At 51.3% G+C, this 23,995-nt stretch overlaps 1 protein-coding gene and 1 long non-coding RNA gene across 3 annotated transcripts; one reads left to right on the top strand and one right to left on the bottom strand.

Moving 5' to 3' along the window:
• Positions 1 to 799: 799 nt before the first annotated feature.
• On the bottom strand, positions 800 to 11,766 carry LOC132214573 (uncharacterized). The gene is made up of 3 exons (XR_009448327.1): positions 11,028 to 11,766; positions 4,106 to 4,216; positions 800 to 859 (listed from the first exon to the last, which is right to left on the bottom strand). It is a non-coding gene; the product is annotated as an uncharacterized LOC132214573 (long non-coding RNA).
• A 4,744-nt stretch (positions 11,767 to 16,510) lies between these two features.
• On the top strand, positions 16,511 to 23,662 carry LOC132229225 (interferon alpha-inducible protein 27, mitochondrial-like). Of its 2 annotated transcripts, none has more exons than XM_059685977.1 (6): positions 16,511 to 16,726; positions 18,367 to 18,521; positions 19,628 to 19,756; positions 22,048 to 22,077; positions 22,847 to 23,008; positions 23,444 to 23,662. In XM_059685977.1, exons 2-6 carry the CDS (start codon positions 18,413 to 18,415, stop codon positions 23,518 to 23,520), a joined length of 507 nt encoding a protein of 168 aa, XP_059541960.1. In that variant the 5' UTR covers positions 16,511 to 16,726; positions 18,367 to 18,412; the 3' UTR covers positions 23,521 to 23,662. The 2 variants fall into 2 exon arrangements, with proteins under 2 accessions (XP_059541960.1, XP_059541956.1); XM_059685973.1 differs by having other exon boundaries at positions 16,512 to 16,726; positions 18,377 to 18,521.
• Positions 23,663 to 23,995: the final 333 nt, after the last annotated feature.

Below are 23,995 nucleotides of genomic sequence, written 5' to 3'. Positions count from 1 at the left end.
GTTCACTTTCCCGCACCGGCCAGAACCCAAGGTTCTTGGTAGAAGGGAAGCCGTGGACCTGCCACCAGTGGACACGGTTCTGGTCAAAGCCTGGCAGCGGGAAGGGTTTGCTCACAGACTCGGGAGTCACCTGGGCACCGTCTCTCTGCCCATCCCCGGCCCTGCGCCAGGTGCCCTCTGTCCTTGAACATTCACTCCTCACAAGAGCCCTGAGGGGGAGGCAGGGATAGCCCCTTCTCACACAGGAAGAGGCTCTGCACTCACCGACTCTAAGTTCACCGACTCTTCTCACTCCAACTCTTCACACCGACTCTTCACACACTGACAATTCACACCGACTCCGCACCACCAACTCCGCACCCACCAACTCCGCACCCACCAACTCCGCACCCACCAACTCCGCACCCACCAACTCCATGCCCACCGACTCTGCACCGAACATTCCACTGTCTCCATGGCCCCCCAACCAAACTGCTCAGGCCCCGCATTCTAACCGTCTCTGCCAGAGGCTCATGCCCCATGCTAACTGCTTTGGAATACACAAAAATTAGGACACCCTCCCCATGAAGCTTAAGATCTAGCTGGCACATAAAATGTAAAGAAACATAAAGGTTATATGTATTGACCCTATACCACTGTAAATGGAAATTAACCACTTCATTCTGATATGTCTATCCACGTTTCAAAAACTTATTTTTTCCCATCTGCCACATTACAGAAATTTGATCCGTTCCTTTCAGGGAACAACACATTCATTTTATTTTGTGAAGTCTTACCTAGACAGCCCAGGTTGGGAATTCTCCCCATCGACTGTCAATAGTTCATACATAAGAACCCCTGAAGTCCACCAGTCAATTGCCTAAAAAACAATTTGGCAGACCACTCACTAATGTGTAATTTATAAGAAAAATGAACAATGTAAAGCTGTATATTTGAAAAATACTTTATTTATTTTTAAAATATATCTTTATTGAGTTTAGAGGGGAAAGGAGAGGGAGGGAGAGAGAAAAACATCAACGATGAGAGAGAAGCATTCATCAACTGCCTCCAGCATGCCCCATAATGGGGATCGAGCCCCCAACCTGGGCATGTGCCCTGACTGGGTATTAAACAGTGACCTCCTGGTTCATAGTGATACACTCAATCACTGAGCCATGCCGGCCAGACTGGAAAATATTTTAACAAAAGGACTTTCTACATAGCTTTCTGTGCAAGGAATACTAAATTAGCACATGCAAGAAAGACATTTAGAGAACAAATATACAGGCACCCTCAAAACAGAATTTAAACATTTAGGCTGTCAATCAATTATTTCTAAACTAGTAATGGTTTTACTTGGGTTAATTAAAAAAACTCATTCTTAATTTAAGATAAATTTAAATTGTTTAAAGTAGATGAAATCTTTGGACTTAGATGGGGTGGGGGAGGGGGGAGTACTGATTAGCATTTAGATGAATTATCCAGCTCCAATGTCTGTTATAAAATTATTGAAGCCCTAACCTGTTTGGTTCAGTGGACAGAGCATTGGCCTGCGGACTGAAGGGTCCCAGGTTCGATTTTGGTCAAGGGCATGTACCTTGGTTGCGGGCTCATCCCAAGTAGGGAGTGTGAAAGAGGCAGCTGATCGATGTTTCTCTCTCATTGATGTTTCTAACTCTCTATCCCTCTCCCTTCCTCTCTGTAAAAAATCAATAAAATGTATTAAAAAATAAAATTACTGAAAGTGAAACTGGACAAGCAATGGGTCCGGGCTGCTGGTCACTACTTGAGCCAATGAAGCAGAGATAGGGTTGACTCATATATGAGCGTTTATTCCATGAATGCAGCAGAAGGGAAGAGCAGCAGGTCACCCACAAACGTCTGCTCTACCCCCTGCCCCCCGGCGCACATAAGCCAGCTGCTTATCTTGGGTAGAAGGACAAAGATCCCATGGGAAAGTAGGAACTTCAGGCCCAGGAAAGTAGGAAGGTATAGTGGTCACAGGTTACAGGCAACTCGGGCTGGGGGTTGGCAGAGAGCTTTTGGCTCCTGGACCAGATTACAGGCAACGAGGTTGCTGATCTAGGTCGTTCCAGGAAAGAAGGGTGGCCTGCATTCCCTTGTTAGCTCCCATGTCCCAGGGCGGACAACTCTCCACCACATTAGAACGTGCTTTCTCTAGTTAGAACAGAACAATCACGGTTAACAGAGCACCATTAATATTCCTTGTAATCATTGCGAGTCCCCAATAGTCTATTCCTGCCCCAAACAAAAGAACAAAAATGAAAAAAAAATTCCACCTAAAGGGGTTACTTTTTCATAACTACCTCAATCAATTCCTGGTACAGAATCTATTCCATAAATCTAACCGCCTTCATTTGTGGGATTTAAATTAATGTCCAACAAATGTGATCTAACCTGGAAACAAATTTATAGATGCAGTGACCTGAACTGAGAACACAGCAAATAACATATAATTTAAGGAGTCTTGATATATTGAAAATTATTGCGTTATCATTATGCAAATCAAGATTTCAAGAACAGTTGAATTGATGAATTTATGGCAATGAGATATTAACTGGATGATAAAATTTGAAACTCTCTCCTCCCAATTTTCAGGGCCAACATTTTAGAGAAACGATGCAAACTTTATGAGCCTAGAGCTCCTTTAAGGAAAATACATAAGAATGAGACAGAAAACAGGATGAGGCCGACTGAAACCACAAGAGTGAGCACAAGCCTGGCACAGTGATGAGCACATTGCACACATGGCATCTCATTCAATCAACTCAAAGTCATCAAGGTGTTCCATGAACTCCCATGGACTGAGCTGTATTTTGGACCACGGATATGCACAAAGGTTAGGAGTCACAAAGTTTTCTTTCCTAAAAATTGGTTCCATGCCCTGACCAGTTTGGCTCAGTGGATGGAGCGTCAGCCTGTGGACTGAAGTGTCCCAGGTTCAATTCCGGTCAAGGGCATGCACCTTGGTTGTAAGCACATATCCAATAGGGGGTGTGCAGGAGGCAGCTGATTGATGTTGCTCTCTCATCGATGTTTCTAACTCTCTATCCCTCTCCCTTCCTGTCTGCAAAAAATCAATAAAAAATATATATGTATTTTAAATTGGTTCCATGACATGGCCTGTGTGGATCAGTTTGTTGGAGCATCATTCTCTACACGGAAGGGCTGTGGCTTCAATTCCCGGTCAGGGCACATACCTAGGTTGGGCGTTCAGTCTCCAGTGGGAGTGTGTATGAGAGGCAACCAATTGATGCTTTTCTCTCACATCAATGATTCTCTCTCTCAAATCAATAAGCACATCCTTGGCATCGGATTTAAAGAAAAAGTGGGTTCCATTAGGTCGTAGAAAGTTATTCTCAAATGTTCAGTTATCAATTCTTAGCAACTTCTCCAATAGTTTCAAAGAATACCTTGAAGCTAACTAAACCAGCAATACCATTCTTTTCTTTATACAAGCAGGTTTACCGGCACCCGAGCCTGGTCGGCCTGGTTCAGTGGCTGAGTGTCAACCTATGAACCAGAACCAGGCAGTTATGGTTGGCTTCCAGGTTGGGGCCCATGTCCCAGTTGTGGCCTCCATCCCCAATGCGGGGTGTCCAGGAGAGAGCCAATCAATGGTTCTCATCATTGGCGTTTCTCTTTCACGCTCCGTCTCCAGTTTTCTGTGAAATCAATAAAAGTATATATAAAATAAGAATTCTCCTCAAAAAAATGAATAAATAAATAAGGGTAGAGGACGCCCTGACTGGAGAGGGCAGTGGGTCTCTGCTGTGGCCCCACGTAACAATACCTGGGGAGGTTACATAGACAAGCCCCTCTCCTGCTGGGCTAACGCCTCCGGTCCTGGTGGGCCCTCTTCCAAAGTGGTCAGAAGGTCTATGGTGATTCTGCTGCACAGCCGAGTCCAGCACCACCGGCTAAGTGTGGGGGATGCTGATCTCACAGGGACTCACTGCACACGGGCCCCTCACAGGGTCTCACCGCAGAAACACAGCTGCCATTCGATCCCTCACAACTCTTGCTGACCAGGCCGGGCACCCGACTCACGGCTCCAACTACCTCCCACCCTTCCACGGTGGGTCCACGTCCACAGGGAACTCACTTCTGCTCTTAGCAATTTCCTCAGTTTCTCCACAGGCTCAGGCTCACAGCCCGGAATCCTCTGCATGTCACTGTTCTTCAGAACCAACATCGTTTCCAGCACACAGTGAACCTTAAAAACATAAAGAAAAGAAAGAGAGAGCCATCCATTTCAAATTGTCATCACTTCAACTTGGGAAGAAACAAACCAACTCTGCACGTGGCCACCACTGCTGATAAACCCGATGGTCGCAGGCAGACCATGCCCACTCCAGCCTCTGCAGCCTTTTAACATGACCCCGCCCCGGCCCCCGCCAGACCTCCACCGGGGCCTGGACCACTGCCCACAGAGCTCCCCTTCCCTCTCCTGCTCCCCCCACCCCCTCCTCCCACTGACTCTCCCCCCTCCCTGCACTGCTCCCTCCTGGCCCTGTGCTCTGAGCCACCCCTCCTCTCCACGACATTGGCCATTCCTTCCCCACCCCTGGCCTGTACACTCTTTAACTTTTCAGCTGGAAAGAATGTCACACCGAGAGAAAAGTTGCAAGAACAATTCAGAGACCTCCCAGACACCCCTGTCTGAGATTTCTCCAAGTATTCACTTTTCAGTGATAGCATTCACACAGCATCACACCCACCCATTCACAGTGTCCACCGCGTATGTTAAGGGCTGTGCGTCCTCAGAGAGCTCAGACCACAGCACCTCCCGTGAGCATTTCAGGTGTCAGGATGGTCCCGTCCTCCCTTTTCAGCCTGTGTCTCCTGCATGTACTGCTGTCCACTAAAGGCCCAGCTGAGAACATGGGCTGACCCCGCCTTCCCTCCCACCCATTCCCCGCCTGGTCAGTTCCAACTCCCACACCCACATCCACTACCACAGAGCTAATCCTCCCACCACCGTCTCTGACCCCTGAAGGGGTCTTCCTGCCTGACCACCTCCGTCTTCTACATTGTAGCCAAGGTGACCGTTAGCACGAACCCTTCCCAGGCCATTTTCCCACTCAGAACCCTCCAGGGGCCTCCAGGATCAAAGCCCAAGTCCTTGCACCGGCCTCTGCCCTGCTCCCCTGTGGGCCCCACACGCACCCTCTCCCTGCTCCTCACACATCCCTAGGAGCTCCCCCGCCCTCCCCTTTCTCTGATCTGCACAAAAGGAAAAGAGGCAGGAGCTCTGCTCAGCCCTGTGTTCTACAAGGGGAAACTGAGGCTTGGAAGACTCAGGTCACATTGCTGCCCACTGCTGAGCCAGAAGTCCAGGTCGCTGACACCTGAGCCCCGAGCCAACGGCCTTCCTCAGGGAACATTTGGTGAACAGATGAGTGTGAATTAAATCGATTCTTAACTCACAAAATACCCGAGTTTTAGTAAAGGAATAAGGTTTGCTCACACACTCACGATAAAAACATCTTCATCCCCGGAGCAGACGATAAGAGATGGGCTAGGGCATGGCCCACAGCATTTCCCCACTTATTTCACCTGCTGCTCAGCATCTGCGCACTTAGGCACTTAGGAGGCAGCTCGAGGGACCCACCGTCCCTGGTCTGGTCCCGGAACGTGCTGCCTGCCCTGCTGGCTTTGCCCTGGTCTCTCTGATCATTGCCAGGGATATAGCATCGTGTTTTCTCAATGAAAATCCCCATTTCTCAGCCTGAACAGGATCAGTTCCTTATCTTTCTCTGTGAAAGTTCCAGTCCGTTTTTCCAACAGGTAGGAGATGCGGAGAGACTATACCAAGTGGCAGTCATACAAAAGTGCAAGGATGGTGAGCCGGCTGCCACCCTCTGTGCCTCCGCGTCCCTTTCTATAGACGTCATCGAACTTCCTCAGCGCGGCCTCCAGACAGGGAGCTCCGACCTGCAGGAGTGAAACAGACCCAGCGTCATCGCACACCCCTGACCATCCTGGCAGCGCGCTCCTCTCGGGGACCCTTCTGTTCAGCCAGCTGAGGCGTTTATGCTGAAAGAGTCAGTCCTTTTAAAACCAGCGCATCAACACACACCTGGTAGGACACTCACGGCCACGGGACACACCCTGTAAGACCCGGTCTGAGTGTGCAGGATTGGCACAGGGCCACACGGACTGCTGGCTGCAGCCCAGAGCATCCCGCCACAGCACTGGGACCTGCCTGTGAGCCACCCTCTCACCTTCTCAGTCCAGGACGACCGCCTCGGCCAGCAGCCATCTAGCTCCTTGGAAACAGAGCACCGCACATCTGTCTGCAGCGCTGCACATCCCACAGCCCTCATTCTGGAGCGCAGCTGAGCCCGGAGGAGAGGGCGGGAGCAGCACCAGGTGGGGGCGTGGAGCCCTGTGGAAGGGGCTGTCGGGAAGGGAGGCCTGCCAGACGCAGTCCTGCGGGATCTGGGAAGGAAGACCCGGGCACCCAGCAGCTGTGACCGGCCACGCAGCCACTAGATGGAAAAGATCAAACTCTGAGGAACACGAGCTGGAAGGGGAAACCTGGGGGGAAAGAGCAGGTTATGGGGGGCGCCTTCAATTGTTGGTGCAGGTGAGCTTGGCCCGACAGGTCAGAGTGTCGTAAACACGTGTCACTGCTGAAGGCAAACACTAAACGCTAGAAGCCTCCAGGAGGGGCGCAGATGGGCAGGAGGGAACCATGACTTCACAGAGGCCAGCGCCCATAGACAGGGGCTACTCCTAATTTAATAAATAATAAATGTAACCTGTAAACTCCCTAGTGGAGTCTTTTCACTAAACATCAACCTGAAGAGCAAGCCATGACCACGACATTATGTTCAAATCGAATTTAAAAAAGAGAAATTAGCCAAGCCGGCATGACTCAGGTGCGGAGCGTCAACCTAGGAAGCAGGAAGTCAGGGTTCAATTCCTGGTCAGGGCACATGCCCAGTTCAATCCCCAATATGGGGCGTGCAGGAGGCAGGTGGTCAGTGATTCTCTCTCATCATTGATGTTTCTATCTCTCCCTCTCCCTTCTTCTCCTAAATCAACAGAAACAGATTTTTAAAAAGAGAAATTAGATTCTTCTGATATAAAAATTATGTATAAAATTGAATGTTTGAATGGTTGAATGTTTTCAACACACTAATGGAATTACTTAACTACATCAAATTTTCTCAAAGTTTGAATTTATTTGAAGTCTTTAAAATAAAGTATAGCAATATCTTGACCCATACAGCTCCTAGGCCAATGGAAACTAAGGAGAAAAGAAACAAATGGGACAACATCAAAAGAAAAAGCATCAACCAAAAGAACAAGAAAGCCCACTGAGAGAAACTAATAAAACAATCCCATTTACCCCTGCACCCAAAAAATTAAGATACCTAGGAATAAACTTAACTCACGAGGTAAAGCACCTGTACTTGGAAAACTACAGGATGTTGAAAAAAGAGAGAGAGGAAGACATAAACAAATGGAAGGATATATCGTGTTCATGGATTGGTAGAATCAACATTATTAAAATGTCCATAACACTGATAGCAATCTATAGGTTCAATGAAAATCCCATTAAGATACAAACGGAAAATTTCACAGACCTAAACAAACTCTTCAAAAATTCATATGGAATTTAAAAAGACCCCGAATAGCCACAGGAATCCTGAGACAGAAGAACAAGGTTGGAGGGCTCACAATACCAGATATTAAGCCATATTACAAAGCCTCAGTTCTCAAAACTGCCTGGTACTGGCACAAGAACAGACGTATAGACTAATGAAATCAAACAGAGAATCCAGAAATCAACCCAGGCCATTAAACTCAATTCATATTTGACAAAGGAGACAAGAGTATACAATGGAGTCAAGATAGTCTCTTCAATAAATGTTGTTGGGAAAATTGGACAAATACAAGCAAAAAAAAAAAAAATGAAACAAGACCACCAACTTACACCAAATACAAAAATAAACTCAAAATGGATAAAGGATTTAAACATAAGACGGGAAACCATAAAAATCTTAGAAGAATCCATAGGCAGCAAAATATCAGACATATGTCGTAGCAATAATCATCAGAGAGATGCAAATCAAAACACAAGGACATACCATCTCACACCTGTCAGAATGGTTATCATCAACAAATCAACAAACACAAGTGCTGGTGAGGATGGGAAGAAAAAGGAACCCTCTTGCACTGCTGGTGGGAATGCAGACTGGTGCAACCACTGTGGACGACAGTGTGGATTAAAAATGGAAGTCCCATTCGACCCAGTAATCCCACTTCTAGGACTATGTCCCAAGAAATCAGAAACACCACTCAGAAAGGACATATGCACCCCTATGTTCATAGCAGCACAATGTACAAGAGCTAAGATTTGGAAACAACCTAAGTGCCTCACTTCGCAGATGAGTGGATTAGAAAACTGTGGTACGTCTATACAATGGAATACTGTGCTGCCGTAAAAGAGAAGGAACTTTTACCATTTGCAACAGCACGGATGGAACTGGGGAGCATTATGCTAAGCAAAATAAGCCAGTCAGAGAAAGACAAATATCATGTGAGCTCACTCATTTGTGGAATATAATGAAAAACGTAAACTGATGAACAGAAAATAGAGCCAGAACAAAAACTATTTTAGAATAGAATAGAAGTAATCCTGTTATTTGCAGATTTTTAATATTTCTACAACTTTTGTGATATACTATGTTAGTATAGTTTTGGTAATATTATTATATTTTAAATCTTTTTTCCTTGAAATATTAATGCTTATTACATGTAATATTATATTTAAAAGTTTTTCTTGAAATATTAATGTTTATTGTACATAACATCTTTACTAATAAAAGGGTAATATGCTAATTAGACCAGGAGACCTTACAGACGTCCTTCCGGACAAAGCCATGGTGGCGGGGCGAGGCAGAGGCAGTTAGGTGTGATTAGGCCAGGAGGGGAGGGCAGCTGGGAGCAAGCAGGCCAGCAGTGGGGGCCAGTTGTGGGCAAGAAGGCCGGTGGGGAGGGCAGATGTGGGCAAGCAGGCCGGCAGTGGAAGGCAGTTGGGGGTCAGCAGGCTGGCTGCAGGGGCCAGTTGGGAGTGCACAGGCTGGCAGTGGGGGGCAGTTGTAGGCAAGCAGGCCAGCAGGTGTAGGGCTGTTGGGGGCAATCAGGTTGGCAAGGGAGGGCAGTTGGGGGTGAGAAGGCTGGCTGGGAGGCATTTGCAGGCACACAGGCTGCAGGCAGAGTGGTTTGGGGCAATCAGGCAGGCAGGCAGGTGAGCAGTAAGGAGCCATCGGTCCTGGATGGCGAGAGGGATGTCTGACTGCCAGTTTAGGCACGATCCCAGAAATCATGCCTAAACCTGCAGTTGGACAACCCCTAAGGGGTCCCATATTGGAGAGGGTGCAGGCAGGGCTGAGGGACACCCTGCCGCTCCCACACACAAATTTTGTGCACCGGGCCACTAGTCTATATACACTGAGTGGCCAGATTATTATGATCACACCATCAGTATTTCGTTGGGCCACCTTTTGCCTTCAATACTGCGGCAATTCCTCTTGGCATTGACTCCACGAGATGTTGAAAGGTGATATGAGGAATCTGACACCATGCCTGATGAATAGCACTGTCCAGTTCTGTGAGATTTGAGGGTTGTGGAACCAGCTGCCTGATGGCTCTTTTAACTTCATCCCACAAATGCTCAATTGGATTGAGATCTGGTGATTGTGGGGCCACATAAGGAAGGTAAAGTCTTCCTCATGTTCTTGAAACTACCCCTGCACAATACGAGCACCATTGCATGGCACATTGTCTTGTTGGAAGAAGCCATCTCCATTGGGATATGCCATCAACATGATAGCATGAACTTGATCAGCAATGATACTTAGGTATGTTGTGCTATTCAGACATTGTTCCACATGAATTAAAGGGCCCAAATCATGCCAAGAAAAACCATAACACTGGCCACACCAGCTTGAAGAGTTGTACTCATGCATATGGGGTATACGCTTTCATGTTATTTCTGCCAAATGCTCACTCTGCCATCTGCATGATGCAACTGGAAATGTGAGTCATCGGACCACATGATTTCTTTCCAATGCTCAACTGTCCAATCCTTGTGTTCCTGTGAGAATTGGACATGTTTTATCTTGGTAACTGCAGATAGCAAAGGTGTTCCAACAGGCCTTCGGCTTCCATATCCCAAACAATGCAGTGTATGACTAATTTGCCTACAAACGACAGGGGGTCATAATAATCTAGCCACTCAGTATATAAAATCCTAAACTACACTTGGACCAGTGCTATGACACGCACTGACCACCACGGGGCAGACACTCAAAGCTCAGGCATGGAAACATGGAACAGACTGACAAATCTCAGAGGGAAAGAGGGAAGGGGAAGGCGGTGAGAGATTCACCAAAGATCTTATATGCATACTAGAGGCCCCAGGTGGGGTCCCTCAGCCTACCTGCAGGGATTGGGTTGAAACCAGCAGTCCGACTTGCCCTGAGGGGTCCTGGATTGTGAGAGGGCCCAGGCCAGGCCCAAGGACTCCACTGGTGCATGGGCCTCTAATTATAGTTCAATTTTTTTTCTTGAAATATTAATGTTTATTGCACATAACATGTAAAGATATAAAAGCCTAAGTGACAGTTGGACCAGTGCTATGATGCACAGTGACCACCAGGGGGCAGAGGCTCAACCCACAGGCATGTAAACATGGAACAGCCTGATGAATCTCAGAGAAAAGAGATTCACTGAAGATCTTATATGCATACTAATGGCCCCGTGGGGTCCCTCACCTGGCCTGTGGGGATTGGACATGGCCTGAGGGGTCCCAGATGGTGAGCGGGTGCAAGCCAGGCTGAGGGACCCCACTGGTGCACAAATCTGGGCACCAGGCCTCTAGTTATATTTAAAATTGTTTTTCTTGAAAAAGAGAAAGAAAATGCCAAAGAAATAGAAAATGAAAATAAATAAAATAGAGCTTTGTACATATGTAAAACGAGCAATAGCATTCACGTGGCTGGAGTTACTCGAGCACCTGCAGTGACTCCGATGGGACGTGCACACAGGTCTGCAGATGGATCCAGGAGCCGAGAGCAGCTCGGGGGCGGCCCACGGGCTGGGGACACACTCTGGGCCCCACGAGGACGCCCCTGTCGCCACAGGCCTGGAGCTGAAGGCCGTCCCTGAGGGCGTCATGGCCGGTGTCCGTCCTGCCGCGGGGAAGGCTGCAGCGCCAAGTGCACAGTGACCTCCTGGGCCGCGTCCCGTGGACGCCCGACTGGCTGCGGGAGGTCGGGGTCCGTGGCTCTCACTCCCCGTCGGGACTTTCTGTCTGAGCCGAACCCTGTGGCTGAGGAGGATGCGGTCCGGTCCGACACCGCAGGCCTTGGGCCCGGGCAGGGCCGGCGCCGGGTCCAGCGCCCTCTGCAGGGAGGCGGGTGGCCTGGCGGGTGAGGGGGCGTCTTCCTCAGACACAAACCCCGACTAGGAAGGCGCCTCCCAGAGCCGCAGGTGCGGGCCGAGGGGGAGAGGGCTCCGCTGCCTGGAGGACCCGGGGCCTGAGCAGGGCGGTCCTCAGCCCGCGCCCAAGGGCCCCGCGGCCCCCACTCGCCATCTTCCCTGCAGAAGCCTCGAGGCTGCCCTGGCCGCGCGCTGCCAGCAGCCACTCAGGTCAGACAGCCCGCACCTCCATGCTGTTGGCTCCACAGGCGCCTGGCTGACTTCCGGAAGGGGCGGGACTTCCGCGCGGTGGGCGGTACCTGCGAGGGCCCGTTGTGCGCCCTCTGGTGGCGGGAGGCGGCAGCACAGGGCACTGGCAGCTGCCAGGTGCCTCCTGTTGGAACGCTGAGCCCTGAGCAGGGGTGGCAGGGGGCGCTCTCGCTCCCACAGGAAAGCCCTGCAGGTCCTGGTGCAGAGGCCTCCACCAGCCCTGCCAGGGAGGGGCCCTGCTTGTCCCAGACGTCATGTTGGCACACGAGGGCGCATTGATGGGGTGTGTTAGCTGGAAGGAAGCTCAGGAGCGGATGCATGCCACCGTAAGGCAGATGGTGCCGGAGATAATGGACCCTCCCTGGAATTCCCAACCGGTCAACGTGCAGACCCCCGTGGCCGGAACTTCCTCAGCTCATGCCCCATGCCCCTCACCAAACACCTGTATAAAAAGAGGTGCCCCCCTCCCTGTTGGCGCGAATTCACTGGCCCTGCCTTTGGGGCTGGTGAGTCTGGCCCGGGGTCGCAGATTAAACCTTCTTTTTCCCTTATCTGACCGGCTTGATTCTCTTTGTTTTCCTATGTCACGAACTTTACAGGAGGTGGGGAGGAGAACATGCCCATAGGGAAATTTGCTTGTGAGCCTGGGCGTGTATTGGCCAGAATTTACGGGAAATTTATACTGAGCTTGCTGTTCTGAGCCTGGGGTTTCCACTCAACCCCAGGCCTCGTGCCTCCGTGTGCCGTGTGGGGCCTCTTCTGGGGAGTGTTCTGTGCCCCCAGATCCATGCAGGTGGGACAGAGTGACCGTGGCCTTGTTGGGAACAGGGCCTTGGCGGGTGTATCCAGGTCAATGGGGGCTCAGGGTCTGGGGTGGGTGGGCCCTCACTGCAGTGACAGGTGTCCTTATATATTTATTTATTTTTAAAGATTTCCTTCTTTGAAGGTTTTAATTTTAAATTGTTTTATTGCTTAAAGTATTACAAAGGGTATTACATATATCTCCTTTTTCCCCCCGCCCTTGACAATCTCCTGGCCTCCCCTACCCCCCAGTGACTTCTGTCCATTGGTTATGCTTATATGCATGCATGTAAGTCCTTCGGTTGATCTCTTACCACCCCTGCTTCTGCCCCCCTACTCTCCCCGGCCTTCCTGCTGTAGTTTGACAATCTGTTTGAGGCAGCTCTGCCTCTGTATCTATTTTTGTTCATAAGTTTATAACGGTCTTTATTATCCATGAATGAGTGAGGTCATGTGGTATTTTTCCTTCACTGACTGGCTTATTTCACTTAGCATAATGCTTTCCAGTTCCATCCACGCCGTTGCAAATGGTAAGAGTTCCTTCTTTTTTACAGCAGCATAGTATTCCATCGTGTAGATGTACCACAGTTTTCTAATCCATTCATCTACTGAAGGGCACTTAGGCTGTTTCCAGATCTTAGCTATGGTGAATTGTGCTGTTATGAACATAGGGGTACATATATCCTTTCTGATTGGTGTTTCTGGTTTCTTGGGATATATTCCTAGAAGTGGGATCACAGGGTCAAATGGGAGTTCCATTTTCAGTTTTTTGAGGAAACTCCATACTGTCTTCCATAGTGGCTGCACCAGTCTGCATTCCCACCAGCAGTGCACGAGTGTTCCTTTTTCTCCACATCCTCTCCAGCACTTGTCGTTTGTGGATTTGTTAATGATAGCCTTTCTGACCGGTGTAAGATGGTACCTCATTGTTGTTTTGATTTGCATCTCTTGGATGATTAGTGACTTTGAGCATGTTTTCAAATGTCTCTTGGCTTTCTGAATGTCCTCTCTTGAAAAGTGTCTATTTAGATCCTTTGCCCATTTTTTGATTGGATTGTTTATCTTCCTTTTGTTAAGTTGTATGAGTTCCCTATAAATTTTGGAGATTAGGCCCTTATCAGATATGACATTGGCAAATATGTTTTCCCACGCAGTGGGTTTTCTCGTTGTTTTGTTGATGGTTTCTTTTGCTGTGCAGAAGCTTTTTATTTTGATGTAGTCCCATTTGTTCATTTTCTCTTTAGTTTCAAGTGCCCTAGGAGCTGTATCAGTGAAGAAATTGCTTCGGCATATGTCTGAGATTTTGTTGCCTTTGAATTCTTCTAGTATTTTTATAGTTTCCCGTCGTACATTTAAGTCCTTTATCCATTTTGAGTTTATTTTTGTGTATGGTGTAAGTTGGTGGTCTAGTTTCATTTTCTTGCATGTATCTGTCCAATTTTCCCAACACCATTTATTGAAGAGACTATCTTGACTCCACTGTATGTTCTTGCCTCCTTTGTCAAATATTAATTCAGCATATTTGCTATTCTGTACGGTGCGTATTTTAGGAGCAGCTGTAAGGTAAGAAAGAGGAGAGCAGATGTGCAAGTCTCTTACAACAATTTGCTGTGATGGCAGCAGAGACATTGACTGGCACTCTTTTTTAATATATTTTATTGATTTTTTACAGAGAGGAAGGGAGAGGGATAGAGAGTCAGAAACATCGATGGGAGAGAAACATCGATCAGCTGCCTCCTGCACACCTCCCACTGGGGATGTGCCCACAACCAAGGCACATGCCCTTGACCCGAATCGAACCTGGAACCCTCCAGTCCGCAGGCCGACGCTCTATCCACTGAGCCAAACCAGTCATGGCACATTGACTGGCACTTGGTGAGGGCTTGGGGTCAGAAAGCTATTAGGATGTTGCTCTCTATAGTAACTAGTTTCCCCTCGTTACCGTAAAAGCATTCCAACCTGTAAGAATTTTTTTGTGAGTTTATTTGAGCCAAACTGTCAATAATTGCCAGGACGCAGAATCTCAACATGTTGGGATAATATCCGGAGACTGGCAGTTTTTCACCTCGTTTTATACAGTGCAGTCAAAGGTGGAGATGTAAGTGGATTGCATGAAATCCACTGGTGCTAGATTAGGGGCTGGTGGGAGAAAGCAAAGCAGGGAGACCTCTGGGATTGGATAAAAAATAAAGTTACAGACACACACTTCTTTTTCTTAGGTGGGTGCAGGATAGTTAACAGTCAACAATTAACTCAATAACAACGAGGGGATGTGTGGTCTCGCAGAAGGGTGCTGTGCTTTGATGGATCCGGAAAAAGGGAAAGTTCTGTGACATTCCAACGATATGCTATCATGGAAGCAAAAAGACAGCACTGCAGGGGTTCTCACACTTTTTAAACAGGGGGCCAGTTCACTGTCCCTCAAACCGTTGGAGGGCCAGACTATAGTTTAAAAAAAAGCTATGAACAAATTCCTATGCACACTGCGGGCCGCATGTGGCCCGCAGGCCATAGTTTGAGGACGCCCGGACAATAGGTTCAGTTCAGGTAAAGATTGACCTTTGTCAGGGAAGATACCGGCCTAGGACGTGACTGCCCGCCATAACTGCTTTTAGTTAAAGTTTTCATTCCAGACCATCCTTTGAGGTTACTTTAGGACTTTGAGTTTGCAAGGCCGCCAGGCAGGCCTCCTTCTGGGCGGAACTGCTTTATAAACACCCGAGCCAGACCGGGAACACAGCCAAGCTCAGTTCTACGTTTCTGTAGATTCAGGACAGAGAGCAGCTTCAGTACAAGCTCCAAGCCTTGGACTTGGAAGAGAGGATGAAATCCGAGGAGCTGGGGTAGTTTCCCCGAAGCCGTGGATGGAAGGCAGAGTTTATGGACGCAGATCTGGCGGTTGGTGGAGTTGACGTTGGAAAGATAATTCTTTTGTGATTGCATCTAACTTCTTGATGAAATACGAAGTGATCATCTGAGAGTGAGCTGGGAAGAGATGGTGACAGAAGCTCTAGAAGTTGCATTTACTCTTGAGAGTTTGTAGAATTGCTGGATAAAACTCATACCCCACATGCTGGCTGGGCGTCCTTCCACCCAGAAGTGAGTTAAGCCTCAGCACCTGCTGTGAACCCCCTGCAGAACCAGGGTGGGCGTTGTTAGGGTGTTGAGACTGATGAGGCCACACACACACTTTCAGTGTGCGAATTAGCGCACTCTCTGGTGTTGAAAGTACCTGATGGGAGGGGTGCTGGTGGGAGGGGTGTGGATTCCTGAACAGGGAAGGAAATGAAAATAACATGTTCCGGTGCGAGTGTGCGAGTGTGCGTGCGCACGTGTGTGTGAAAAGAAAAAAAAGAAAGAAAATAACATGTTCCTGTCACACTGCCCATGCTGAACATTGACATGGAAAGGACAGGCATTTCAGTCTGTTCTCCACGCAGCAGGCAGAGGGAACCTGACCTAGTCATTCCCTGCGTAGCTTCCCAGGTCGCTCAGCGCGCAAGATCCAGTCCTGGAAGGGGCTTTCGAGGCCTCACACAGCCGGGCTCCCCCTTAACTTCTCACCTCACTTCCTGCCTCCCTCCCTCTTCCTCTCATACCTGGACTCTACCTCCTTTTGCTTCAGGAAGTCTTCAAATCGCACTCGGTATATTCAGTTCGTTACCTTATTTGCTCTTCCCTGACAGCCGTAGCTCCAGGAGGACACATGGGTGGTCTAGTTTGGCCCTGCTCTGACTCCATACCTAGACCCACCGCCACATGGTGGGCCTTCAGTACAGGTTTTTGGAAGAACTGAACATCTGTCCGTTGCACGGATGATTGCTTTTCTGAAAACCATCTTCTTGTCTCCATTAGAAGTTAATGTTTACCCTTTTATTATATGACTTTTATCTGATTTCTTATGATCTTTACTACACAGAGTGCACATCCCATCCCCGAATTGAATGATGAAGTGTCTTCCGTTACCGACAGCGGTGGATCCACAGCCGGATCCCACACCTACAGCAGGGTTTCCCCCTGACTGGGAGAGGGAAACATTGGGATGCAGTTTCAGTTTCTTGTAAAACAAATGCAGTTTCAGTTTCCTGTAAAAGGAAACTTATCTCATTTGCTCTCGGCATCCCTGGGGGCGAGGCTGCTCCGCCTCCTGGATGTTGTCACAACTCAAACCCTCCGGCAGAGTCGGCTCTGCATTTCAGAGAATCCTCTTCTCTAGGTAAGACATGGACTGCGGGCGGGCGGAGGGCTGCTCCTTCCATGGCCCTCCACCTGGGATGGCCTGTGGGCTCAGGGAGTGGAGTGCAGACCCTGTGGGTCCACTCACGGAACACCTTGTTTCTCATCAGAGAAAAGGGGGAGAGGGGCTCCAGCCCCCAGCTGCCCCCCAGGATCTAGGACTCTGGGGACTATGCCTACTCCATTCCTGGGTGGGGGGTGCGACAGGCGGGGAGAAGTGGGGGAAGAAGCCAGTTAGGTTTAGAAGGAAGCAGATCAGAGCCACGCCAAGCCGGAGCTTTGGGAGCAGCTGAACCAGGGTTGGTGGCACTTTTTTTCTTTTTTTAATATATTTTTATTGCTTTCAGAGAGGAAGGGAGAGGGAGAGAGAGATAGGAACATCAATGATGAGAGAGAATCATTGATCAGCTGCCTCCTGCACACCCCCTACGGGACTGAGCCCACAACCGGGGCATATGGCCTGGACTGGAATCGAACCTGGGCCCTTTAGTCCACAGGCTGACGCTCTATCCACTGAGCCAAACCAGCTAGGGCTCCATGGCACTTTGACATAAAGTCCTTGTAACCTTGGGTGAATCCCTCCTCCTCTCTGTGCCAGACAATGTTTTCTCATTTATAAAAGGCAGATGGTGCCCTAACCGGATTGGCTCCGCGACAGAGCGTCGGCCTGCGGACTCAAGGGTCCCAGGTTTGATTCCGGTCAAGGGCATGTACCTTGGTTGCGGGCACATCCCCAGAAGGAGGTGTGCGGGAGGCAGCTGATTGATGTTCCTAACTCTCTATCCCTCTCCCTTCCTCTCTGTAAAAAAATCAATAAAATATATTTTTTAAAAGTATATATATATATATATATATATATATATATAATAAAAACAGAATATGCTAATTAGGCCAGACGTCCTTCTGGACGACCTTCCGGATGAGCCTGGCCTGCCAGGGCCGCAGCTGTGGGGTCCAAGCCCCTTGCATGAATTTCGTGCACCGGGCCTCTAGTATACATATAAAAGGCAGATGGTGATCTCCTTGCCATTGTGCCAGTGGAGCGGGAGCCCAGAGTAACCCTTCAAAGTGGAATTGGTTCTGGTTTTCTTTTTCTGTTTTGTTTTGTTTTTTTTTAAATATGTTGTTATTGATTTCAGAGAGGAAGGGGGATGGAGCGAGAGAGAAACATCAGTGATAAAAGAGAATCATGGATGGGCTGCCTCCTGCATGCCACACACTGGGGATCGAGCCCACAACCTGGTCATGTGTCCTGACTGGGAACCGAACTGTGATCTGCTGGTTCATAGGTCGATCCTCGGTCAGCCAGCGGGCTGATTTTCTCATTCTAATTTTCTCATTTCTCATGGGGCCTTTAAGTGGCCCCATGGAGATTGAAGGGAGTTCTAGAAATATCTAAGGAGTCAATGTGTTGTCAGGCGGAAGGAAGCCGCCCACCTGGGGAAATAAAATGTACCCCGTCCACTTCACCCTCCACTTCCGTCCCCCCAATTCCCAGCCCTGGACCCTTTCCAGGCCTGCTGCCCCCCAAGCTCAGAGAAGCCTCTCAACTACCCCTCCCCCAGCCCCTGTAGAGGCGGTGGGGAAACCCCAGTTCCAGTGTCCCTGTCCCTGACGCAGCTTCTTGCAGGTTTGGCTCCCCTGAGTGCTTATTGCTCTGTGCACCATGGAAGGCATCTTGGCCTCTTCCGTCATCGCCAAGATCCTGTCAGCAGCGAGCCTGGCCAAAGCCGGGGCGGCCTCCAGCAGCGTCCTGGCTGGGCTGTCGTCCATGGGTGAGCTCCTGGGAGGGCCGGAGCGGCAGGAGGCAGCTGGGGAGGAGGGCCAGGGAGCGTCCTTCCTGCTCAGGGCCCCACGGGGAGGGACAGAGGGGCGTTACCTGCAGGGCTTCCTGCTGGGGGTGTGTCCTGGCTGGTGAAGGGGCAGGCTCGGGGTCTGGGTGCCCGCCCCACTGGGCCCGGACTGAGGGGACCCTGCCTGGGTCCCGCTCCCTGGCTCTCATTTCCCTCGGGTTCACCCCCAGCATTCACCTCCTTTAGTTACTTTGTTTTAAAATTAAATTTTATTTTTATCATTATTATTTTTTTAATCCTTATCTGAGGATATTTTTCCATTGATTTTTAGAGAGTGGGAGAGGGAAAGACAGAGAGAAATATCGGTGTGAGAAAAACACACCGATGGGTTGCCTCCTGCACGAGCCCTGACCAGGGTCTGGGTGGGTGAGGAACCTGCCCTTGACCAGAATCGAACCCGGGACCCTTCAGTCCATAGGCCGATGCTCTATCCACTGAACCACACCGGCCAGGGCGTCACCTCCTTTAGTTTTCTTATCTCTGCATCCTGCCTTGCGTAGCAGTTTGCAATGTGGGGTCTCAGATCCAGAGCGCCGGTGTTAGCAGAATTCTTCGGTTTGGGCCTATTTTCTTTGTTAGTTCGTGTGAGCCCCTCTTGGGTTTATTTCTTTATTTTGCTGTTTATCTTCTCCTTTGTTCCCCCCTCCCCAACCCCACGGTCAGCCTTTCTAATATGTTCAATGTGTGTCTGTTTTTCAATGTATGTTTTTGCAGAATGGGTATTTTCTGTTCGCATGTGTTCTCCTTTACTTACTGAATAATGGCTATCTCCCTCGATGGTTTTTTGTTTGTTTGTTTGTTTTGCATGAAAAACAATGTTTCTGAGATCTGTCAGTATCAAGAGGCGAGCCTCCGACCTCGCTTCCACCTGCAGCCCGGGGGGGCGGATGTGCGCCCACCCACACTGACCTTTTTCTCCACCCCCCACCCACCCAAAGACCTGGCGTGACATGGGGGGAGGCGGCCACAGGGCCCCTGACCCCCGCCTGACGCTGGCCCCTGTGCACTCACCCCGTCTTCTTCCTCAGGGCTCACCGTGTCATCCAAAGCCGCCCTGGGCTCCGCTGCATCCTCCCTGGGGTCCATGCTGGGGGCGCTGCAAGCCTCCTCCCTGCTGGCATCCCCCGTGGCAGCCGTGACCGCTAGCCCCCTTGGAGGTAACTGGCTTGGCCAGCAGACACCCTCCCTGGCGCCCTTCCCCGGTCCTCCTGTTGGTGAGGAACAAGGAGGACTCCTCAGCTGGTGATGAAAAAGGAGGATGGCTGGGTTTTCCCAAACGCTAGCCCAGTGGCCAGGCTTAGCATCCGCCACTGATCAATTGGTTGAATTCTCATAACTACCCCCGACAAAGATAATATTGATAATATTGTCCTTTATTTACAAATGAGGAAACCTTCGTGGCCCTGGCCGGTAGCTCAGATGGTGAGGGTGCCACGGTTGTGGGTTCGATCCCCAGTCAGGGCACATGTAAGAATCAACCAATGAATGCATCCATCTATAAGTAGAACAACAAACTGATGATTTTCTCTCTCTCTCTCTCTCTCTCTCTCTCTCTCTCTCTCTCTCTCTCTCTCATCAATTAAAAAAATTTTTTTAAAGAAAAAAGGAAATAAGCCATTGTGCAGGAGCCCACGCAGGAAAGGGCCAGGCCCTGGGGAGCTTAAGTAAAAAGGAAATGCAGGTGACCATGGCGGGGAGGGTGGCGGGGGGCTCCTCAAGGCAGGTTGCAAGCAGCACCCTTCCCCCTGGGCCTTCTGATACCGGGGAGGATGCAGAAGTGGTAAGTGGGGTGGTAAGTTTCTCCGTGACCTTGTTCTGGGAAGAGAAGCACATTTCAAGGCCAAGGCCCTGAAGGAGAACCAGGGTCCGATAAAGGAAATTTCCTCCTGTCCCAACTTGCCTTCTGCCCGTGGGAGGGGGGCCAGCCCGCGGGGCAGCGACCGGGCAGAGCCGGTGCGGTAGGAGCAGAGCCAGGCCACGTGGGAGGTCGCTGTCGGATGTCAGAGGCCAGGGGTGGCCACGGCTGGGCCTCACCCCCCTGCTGAGCAATAACGTGAAGCAGCAAATCTTTTCTAACTGGGCTCTTGGTTTTTTGTGTTTTTTTAAAATATGTTTTTATTCATTTCAGAGAGAGGAAAGGAGAGGGAGAGAGAGATAGAAACATCGATGAGAGAGAAATATCATCCATCGGCTGCCTCCCGCATGCACCCTATTGGGGATCAAGCCCACAGTCTGGGTATGTACCCTTAACTGGAATCGAACCCAGGACCCTTAAGTCTGCAGGCCGATGCTCTATCCACTGAACCAAACCAACTAAGGCCAAAATGTATATACTAGTATATTGTCAAAGTAATGATATGATCTAGTGCTAAGTAGCTCTAGCCACAGGGGAGCAAGGATGAGTTCTGGTTGGGAGGGTCTGGGTGGCTGCCTGGAGGAGAGGGAAAGTCAGGCCCCGAAGAACCAGGAGCATTCGCCCATCCAAGCGTTCCCCAGTGCTGCCTGACGTCAGCCATTCTCTCTCCGCCAGGACTGACTGCCGGCTGAGGAGCCGGTATACTTCTCCACTAAGCAAACATCAACCCCCATTTAGATGAACTAACATCCTGCCCAATCAAACTACGGCGCCCTAAGTCACTTGGCCGTTGTGCAGGAGCCCGCACAGGAAGGGCGCACAGGAAGGGCCAGGCCTGGGAGCTCAAGTAGAAAGGAAATGCAGGGGCCCAGCACCCTCCCCCTGGGTGACCACTGGGGGAGGGAGGGCGGGCGCTTCAAGGCAGGTTGCAAGCAGCACCCTTCCCCCTGGGCCTTCTAGAGCAGTGGCTCTCAACCTGGGCTGCACATTAGAATCACCTGGGAATCTTTTAAAACCCTGATTTCTGGGCCTCATCCTCCAGAAATTCTGTTTCTTTGTTATGGGGTGGGGCCAGAGCATTAGCCATAAAGAAACAGAATTTCCGGAGGATGAGGCCCAGAAATCAGGGTTTTAAAAGATTCCCAGGTGATTCTAATGTGCAGCCCAGGTTGAGAACCACTGTTCTAGAGGATCTCCCCATCCCCCTGCCTCCGCCCCCAAATCAGCAGACAGATAAAATCACCAAAACTGCATCAGAGGATGAGATTTCAGGCGCAGGGACCTGAAACCCGTGCCCAGATGACTCCAGGTCACGGCCACACGTTCACTTAGTATGGTCATTGCCTCTGCCATCAGCCTGCCTGGCAACCCTCGCCCAGCTCAGGGCCGTGAAGCTGCCCCTCTCCGAAACCCCACTTCTCAGAGTGAAGACGGGGAGGGGGGGGGAGGGGTGTGGGGGTGTCAGGCAGGGTCCTTCCTTCCTGTGTCCCCACCTGGGGCAGCCCCTCCCCGTCGGTGGCCGGTGGCCCTGGGCTCCAGGATGGGAGGGAGGCCAGGGTGGACCTTCTCACAGAATGTCCTTTTGGTTTCCAGTCAAGGTTGCCGTGGCTGTGGCCGGAGGAGGTAAGTTTCTTTAGGGAAAGGACTCAAGTCCCCGTGTCCCCAGATTCTGGGACTTGGGAGCGCCCAGCCTTGTGTGTGCTCAGGTTGGCCCGGCCTCCCCTATGCCAGGGAAGGAGATGGAAGGACGGACGGAGAGGAGCAGGAAGCCAGGGCCCAGGAACAAGAAACAGGGATCTAGAGCAAGAGAGCCCGGAGGCTGGGGCGGAGGCAGCCCCATGGGGCCTGTGCCCTCAGGGCAGAGCAGCCTGTGACTCGGAGGTCTCTGAGAACGCACGCCCCTGAGCTCCCACTTCCTCCCCTGCCACGGGGCCCATGCTGCCCCTGCAGCTGTGGGGGGGTTACCGAGGCTGAACCGTGTGTGCCCCGAGGTCCCAGGCTTTTGACTGCTCCTGGGGACGCCGCCCTGGAGCTGCTGGCTCATGGGGGGCCCTGGGTGCGGGGCTGACCATCCTGGACACCTCCTCAGCCAAGACAGGAGCTGGAGGCCACGCCCCAGGCCTGCAGCGCACTAATGGGGACCCTGAGACCCAAGAACGGGGCTCTCCCACGGGCGGTCCTGCTGCAGACCTAAGCCGCGCCCAGCCCCGTTCCCAGCGACCCCACCTGCTCTCCCCACCTGTCCTGTGGCTGCTGGCCAGGCCCAGTCTTTCCCAAGTTCAGAGTTCACCCCTTCCCCGACCCCTTTGAGACCCCCCCAAGCTTGTGTGTGTGTGTGGGGGGAGTCCATTTCCCTGAGTGTGGCCTTGACCCAGCTCCTCTCCCTGGACAGCCCTGACTGTGGGCGCTGTGCCCGTGGTGTTGGGCGCCGTGGGCTTCACTGGGGCAGGAATCACCGCCTCCTCCCTGGCAGCCAAGATGATGTCGGTGTCCGCCATCGCCAACGGGGGCGGGGTTGCCGCTGGCAGCCTGGTGGCTACTCTGCAGTCTGTGGGTAAGTGTCCCCGGTGGGGCGAGAAGGACGAGGGCCTCAGAGGGTCCAGCCCGGTCCTAGCCCAGTGAGCCTCGGTCTCCGTGCCTGTGTCACCCTCCGGGTCCTCTCGCTGGAGGCGGGAAGGAGCCCTGGCCTGGGCTGTGTGGCCCCCGTGGGCTCTGCCCAAAGGGTTTGCTGGGTAACTTGGAGTGTCTTCACCCCACCTGGGGCCCAGCCCCTCCCAGCTCTCAGGGTGACCCTGGAGTGCACCCCCCTGGGGAGCTGCCTGCAGCAGCCCGCCCAGAGCAGAGGTCCTGGGGGGTGGGAAACCCAGGAGGGTGCTGGCTGGGTGTGTGGGCCTCAGGCCCCCTGAGAGGCCCGGTCCAGCATCTCTGGCCCCTCGGAGCTGTCCCTGCCTGCTGGGCCCTCTCTGCTCAGCCCCCGCTTCTTCCGCAGGAGCAGCCGGGCTGTCCCTGTCGTCCAAAGTCATCGTGGGCACCACTGGGTCCGCCCTGGTGTCCCTGGTGGTTTAGCTTCCTGCCACTCCAGTGCGGAGAAGAGGAACGGGGGGGCCCTGCCCCCCAGCCCGATGCAGTGGGTCCAGACCCGGGGTGACGGTGTGCCACATGCTGCACCCCCCGAAAGAAATAAAGAATAAAAACGAGGTGTTGCCACCCCTGTCGGATTCCTTCCCTCTCGCTGCAGTCAGGTGGGGGAAGCCTCGCTTCACTTTCCGAGCCCCATGGTGTTGGGGTGCCGAGCCCCATGGTGTTGGGGTGCCGTGAGCTGGAAGGAACCTAAATGGGAAGCCTGGGTGCGGCCCCTGCCCAGCTTCTGACTCTGAATGTGGCCCCGGCTGCCGGTCGGCTTCTCTGTGGGCCTGCGTCTGCCTCTCCGGGGGGGGGGGGGGGGGGGGGGGGGGGGGGAGCTGACCTCAAGGAGCTCTAAGCCCCAGCCGGGACGGTGCGGGCTCGGGTGTGCAGCGCGGGGAAGTGGGACAGCAGGGCA

Source organism: Myotis daubentonii, chromosome 1, assembly GCF_963259705.1.
Source record: "Myotis daubentonii chromosome 1, mMyoDau2.1, whole genome shotgun sequence".
Taxonomy (NCBI): Eukaryota; Metazoa; Chordata; class Mammalia; order Chiroptera; family Vespertilionidae; genus Myotis; species Myotis daubentonii.
This window is presented reverse-complemented; position numbering and strand designations above follow the sequence as displayed.